The sequence below is a fragment of the Portunus trituberculatus genome, chromosome 37 (assembly GCF_017591435.1).
Source record: "Portunus trituberculatus isolate SZX2019 chromosome 37, ASM1759143v1, whole genome shotgun sequence".
Lineage (NCBI taxonomy): Eukaryota > Metazoa > Arthropoda > Malacostraca > Decapoda > Portunidae > Portunus > Portunus trituberculatus.
In genome coordinates, this window is record NC_059291.1 from 33236228 (window position 1) to 33242319 (window position 6092).

The 6092-nt window shown below is 41.6% G+C and overlaps 1 protein-coding gene across 6 annotated transcripts in view; it reads left to right on the forward strand.

Moving 5' to 3' along the window:
• The window catches only part of LOC123514309, an 8619-nt gene extending 4507 nt beyond the window's left edge, over positions 1-4112 (forward strand). The window contains exons 1-3 of one of the 6 annotated variants that reach the window (XR_006677562.1): positions 1500-1777; positions 3168-3396; positions 3721-4112. Coding sequence is in view for 1 of the 6 variants with exons in the window: in XM_045272132.1 (XP_045128067.1) it covers positions 3528-3599; positions 3721-3972 (324 nt within the window). In the remaining 5 variants the exon portion in view is untranslated. The other 5 variants (XR_006677564.1, XR_006677565.1, XR_006677566.1 and 2 more) reach the window with 5 other exon arrangements.
• Positions 4113-6092: the final 1980 nt, after the last annotated feature.

Here is a 6092-nt window from a genome sequence, read left to right on the forward strand (position 1 = left end):
GTCTTAGATAGGCTGGCTGTTCCTCTTACCTATCTTTCTTTTCTAACTGACTGTCCTCACCTTTACTCTCATCGCCTGATTGTTGTGGCATTAGTGATTGTTGTTGTGAGTGGTTGTTAGTGTTATTATTATTGTTATTATTATTTATTGTACTACTACTACTACTACTACTACTACTACTACTACTACTACTATCATTATTATTTTATTTGTTTATTTATTTATTTATTTATTATTATCATTTATCGTACTACTACTACTACTACTACTACTACTACTACTATCATTATTATTTTATTTATCTATTTATTTATTTATTTATTTAATATTATTATTTTACTACTACTACTATATTATCACCATCATCATCATCATCATATCATTATCATCATCACTACAATCACCATTATCGGCGGTGTAATAATTCAAAGAAGCATAGGTCACCAGCTCCAGCCCTGCAGGTCATTAACTTGGTGACCTCCAAAGACCCTTGGTAATGTCAACAAAATGGTCTAACCGTGCACAAATCTCAAGGTAAAAATGTGTCCCAGTACTGAAGGGGTTCATTAAGAGAGTAGCTTAATGCCTCCTCGCTCCTGCCTAACTGCCTGACTGGCTAACAATCGCACCAGCTCCATCACCACTCTCGTTAATGGCCACAGTCTTCACTATCTTAATCCCCACGTAAGTTTGTGAAGCTGTATAAAGTCACCCAGTAGTAAGCGTAGAGCATGGATATCGTAATGTGTCACGGTACTGAAAGGGTTAGCTATCCATTCTTCTAACGTGTTGCATTTCCGTCTTTACAACTCAATTCAACTCAAGCTTCCTTAGAAAAGTGATCCGTTCATGATACGTTTTTACTAATTTTTTTTAATATTGATTCGTTGATTTGCAGGCAGGGTTCACTTGGAGAGAGAGAGAGAGAGAGAGAGAGAGAGAGAGAGTTATTATATATTATACTCATTTCCCGTTAATGATACTTTTTTTTTTTTCGTTGATTTACAGGCAGGGTTCACTTGGAGGGAGTCGTGAGAGAGAGAGAGAGAGAGAGAGAGAGAGAGAGAGAGAGAGAGAGAGAGAGAGAGATTATTATTTCATAATCAATTTTCGTTAATGATACGTTTTTTTTTTTCGTTGATTTACAGGCAGGGTTCACTTAGAGAGAGAGAGAGAGAGAGAGAGAGAGAGAGAGAGAGAGAGAGAGAGAGAGAGATTTATTATTATCATCTTATCATAATCATTTATTACGAAGGAAGCTTCAAACTGTTACAACATAATGATAAAAAAAAAATCGTGTATATTGTAAGTACTACACGGAAGGTGAGAATGCTTGATGAAACAAATTAATGCAATTGAGTGTGTGTAATGGTTGGTTTGGAAGGAGTTAAAGAGCGTGGCTAGTTTATATCCAGGTGGTGGACCAGTGGTTAGGTTCACTGGCAGCGTTTCATATGCTCGTTTGCCCTCAAGTTGCTCTTTCCTTATTGGCAGGTTGGGGGGGGTGAGACAAGAACGAAGCAACGTCAGCAGTAGCTGGAACAGTATTAATCCAGACACCACGCTCGCTACATCTCTCCAGCCACCACGCCACCACCGACCCCTCGAGTGTACGCAGCCCAGTGTCCGTCTGTGTCTTGTCGTGGGCGTGACGTTCAGCAGCGGCAGGAACAGCAACGGGAAGCTTGATCTACGTGGGTCTTCGTGCGGCGAGGTGACGTGCCGCTGCTGTGAGATTATCGGACCACACACACCACAGCACAGCACAGGAGGAGAGGTTAGTGGTTTTTATGTAAACGAATAGTGTAGGTGTGAGGTGTTGGGTGTTGTGTGCGCGTTGACACTGCAGTGGTGATAGGAAATTGTTAGTCAGTAACTTGAAGGTTGTTAGGAATGTTGAATGATAAAGGATAACTGGGTATGTGTAGGATGTGCACTGCGTCTATTGGAAGGTTAATTGTACGATGTCTGTGTGTGTCAATGTAGGATGTATCAGGAACCATCGCTACGTGTGGATGTTAAATTTACTTGTAGATGACAATAAGGGCAGATGGTCGTTCATTCACTAGTGTGGTTAGAGTAACGTGGGTTCAGAATAGATTTGTGTAATGGCTGTAACAAGTGTAGTGTTTTCGTGGTCATTGTAGTTGTGTAGGAAGGAAGAATTACGCTTAACCTCTTCAGTACTGTGACGCATTTTCACCTTGAGATGTGTACGATTAGATCATTCTATTGATATTACAAAGCGTGTATGGATGTCACAAGGTTTCTCAAGTTGTATAAAATCACCAAATAGTAACAGAAGGAATATGAAAACGCGTCTTGGTGCTGAAGGGATTAAACGGGTCGCGTTACTATAGAACTCCTTTAAGTAAGTTGTATTTGAGGCTAAAATGTTTCAGGTTAGTCATTGTGGTTCCCTCGTTATAGAATAGGTACCAGAATCGGCGAAAAGAATGAGTGGACAAGATTTCCTAACGTAACGAGGCTGGTGTTTCAAGGTACGTGCATTAGAAGCGAGATGTGGTAGCATAACGAAAAGTTTGGGGATATAACCATGAAATTAGTTTTGAAGTGGTAAGCTGGCGTAAATGGTTCGAGGTTCACGAGTGACGGTGGGAGGGTTTGTGTGTGTGTGGGGGAGGGGAGAGGGTTGAGAATGGCTGGGAGGAATGAAGTGAGGGTGAATGGCTCGTGGCAAGAGGAGGCAGAGTGGGAACTAACTGAATACAGTGTGATAAAATAGAAGACAGAAGGGATGGATGGTGTGGTGCGAGTGTTTGGCTGGGTTAGGGCACTGTGAAGACGTGTAACTGAGTAGAGACGAGTGAAAGGCTGGCTGAGGCAGTGGTTGAGTTTTAGGTCAGACAGATGGGGAATAAAGTGTTTAGAGTGAGTTTGGGCACATTATGGATGGAAGTGAAGACGTGAAGGGAATGTGTGTTGTTGGTCATTTAGAGGTAATTAGTGAAAAAGATACTGCTGTTCATGTTTTTGTGATGGTATTGGTGGTGGTGGTGGTAAGAATACGTAGAATGAAGAGTGAAAGGCTGATTGAGGCAGTGAAGGAGTTTGCTTAGGGTAATCTTGCTTGTTAGCTGTAGGGATAATTAGTGAACAAGTAAACAAGGTACTGCTTTGTTCATGCTTATTTTTGTCCATTACAGGCGTTGACGATCCAAAGGCCTGACTCCACAGCGGTAATGAGCCTCGTCTACCTTGCACTTAACGGACAATGCTCACTACCAACACCTCTGCCTCCCCCACCGCCACTGCCGCCGTTGAGGGAGACTGGCTGGATGAGTGGGTGATAGAGGCGAGGCAGGTGTGGTGAGGCGGAGGATTGGAGACGAGAACCTACAGATGACGGCAGACACGGAAGATTCCACTTACCAGGTAGATGAATGTGTCAAGATTGGTTGTGTGGGTGTGAGGATCGGGTGTGGGGGAAGTTTGAGGGGGTTTGACGTGGTGTGGTTTACTGAGACTGGCGTGGGAGATGAGAATGAAGGGATGGGAGTGTCAGGATGAAGGGCCAGGATGCTACGTCACACGGGAGACGCTGGGAGGAGAACGAGGGAGAAGGGTGTAACTGGAGTGTAAGTGGAATAACGATCGAGGAGGGCGAGTGAGAGGCTGACTGAGGCAGTGAAGTGTGTATTGTAAGACAGTGTGGCGTGGTACATATGGAGATAATCAGATAATTTTTCTCCATTACAGGAGTTGGTGATCCGAAGCCGTGACTGCAGCGATCCCGTGCGGCCTGCACCATCAGGGAAGGACTCTCTCTGGCTTCGCACTGCGCCTACATTGACCGTTGCCGCCGCTGCTACCGCTACTCGGAGGGGCACTGCCTCGCATTGGTCCTTCACTGCCGTCCCGCTAATACACGTGTCGCCGTCGCAGCTACTGGCACTGAGGGACTTCGCCTCGCAGCGGCCTGGCAAACACCTGCTACACCACCACCACTAACTCCACCACCGCAGTCCAGAGATTCAGCTTCGCATAGCAGACATCCTCCTATTCAACGCTTGCTGCCACTACCACCTCATTATGGTGGTGTCACTGTACTTGGATCTGTTGTCACTACTGAATAATAATGTGTAAAGAAATCTTTTTGTTTCGGTAAATTTCCTTTCCTGGGAATATTTGTGGGTTTTGTTAAATTTCCTTTCCTGGGAATATTTGTGGGTTGTGGGTGGTTTCAGTGAGTAGTCGCCTCAAGCTGGCTTGGATCCGTCTGACACACCAATATTGCCTCCATTGACCACCACCTACACTCGCTCTAAACGATCACCCCAGAAATAAAACGCGCTAGATTTGAAGCTTTTTTTATTATCATAAGCAATACAAAAAGTGGTTGTTAGGAAATGAAACTAAAGCGAAAAAGTTACATGACATTGATCAATAACTTAATGTAAAAATGGTCCCAAAATACCATCTGGCTGAAAAATCTTCAAACGGTCTACATAAAATACAGCACTACTGGCCAAAAACACTAAAATGGTAAAAATCTAGAAAAAATGGCAAAAAAAAAGCCGAAAAACGGGCCCTAAAAATCGTACAAATCGTACTAAGTCGAAAATACTCTAAAGAGTCTCCGGAGATAAGGTGGATGCATATTGGAGCTAAAATTAAATACAAGAGTCTCCCTACACTTTTATTCAATTTTTGACATTATTACACATTGCCTGCAAAAAAAACCAAATATTTTCAACTGAATAAAAACAATATATATACAAAGAATACAGAGAAAGTCTACACAAATTTTCAACTTAAAAATATAAACTGAGTATAAAAAGTGAGCAAAATCCTATGGTGAAAAAGTCTAGACAATAAATAGACAAATTATCAACTTAACAGTATAAAAAAAAAAAGTCTACAATGATTTTCAACTTAATAATAAATAATATATAAAAGAATTTGTCTACAATAATTTTCAACTTAATATACAATAAATATTAACATCAATTTATAATATACAATAAATATTAACATGAATTTTCAACTTTGAAAAATTTTAAGAAATTTCAACTTCACAAATTATTTTTAAACAACTTTTCGTTAACAAATATTCAAAGATAAGAGAGAGAGAGAGAGAGAGAGAGAGAGAGAGAGAGAGAGAGAGAGAGAGAGAGAGAGAGAGAGAGAGAGAGAGAGAGAGAGAGAGAGAGAGAGAGAGAGAGAGAGAGAGAGAGAGAGAGAGAGAGAGAGAGAGAGAAGAGAGAGAGAGAGAGAGAGAGAGAGAGAGAGAGAGAGAGAGAGAGAGAGAGAGAGAGAGAGAGAGAGAGAGAGAGAGAGAGAGAGAGAGAGAGAGAGAGAGAGAGAGAGAGAGAGAGAGAGAGAGAGAGAGAGAGAGAGAGAGAGAGAGAGAGAGAGAGAGAGAGAGAGAGAGAGAGAGAGAGAGAGAGAGAGAGAGAGAGAGAGAGAGAGAGAGAGAGAGAGAGAGAGAGAGAGAGAGAGAGAGAGAGAGAGAGAGAGAGAGAGAGAGAGAGAGAGAGAGAGAGAGAGAGAGAGAGAGAGAGAGAGAGAGAGAGAGAGAGAGAGAGAGAGAGAGCAATCAAAGTAAACAATCAAATAGTAATAATATACATGAAAACAACATTTTTAAAACAACACACACACATTAATCTTGTGCCCTCCATACACCCTTGCTAATGTCATTAAAATGGTCTAATGGTACACAAATCTCAAGGTAAAAATGTGTCCCAGTACTGAAGGGATTAAAATAGTGAAGGCTGTAGCCATTAATCCTTTGACCACCATAGACCCTTGCTAATATCAATAAAATGGAGAGGTGTATGGAGATCACAAGATTAATGGCCACAGTCTTCACTATTTCAACCCCTTCAGTACTGGGACACATTTTTACCCTGAGATCTGTGTACCATTAAACCATTTTATTGATATTAGGAAAAGTTTATAGACATCAGAAGGTTAATGGTCACAGTCTTCACTATTTCAACCCCTTCAGTACTGGGACACATTTTTACCCTGAGATCTGTGTACCATTAAACCATTTTATTGATATTAGGAAAAGTTTATAGACATCAGAAGGTTAATGGTCACAGTCTTCACTATTTTAACCCCTT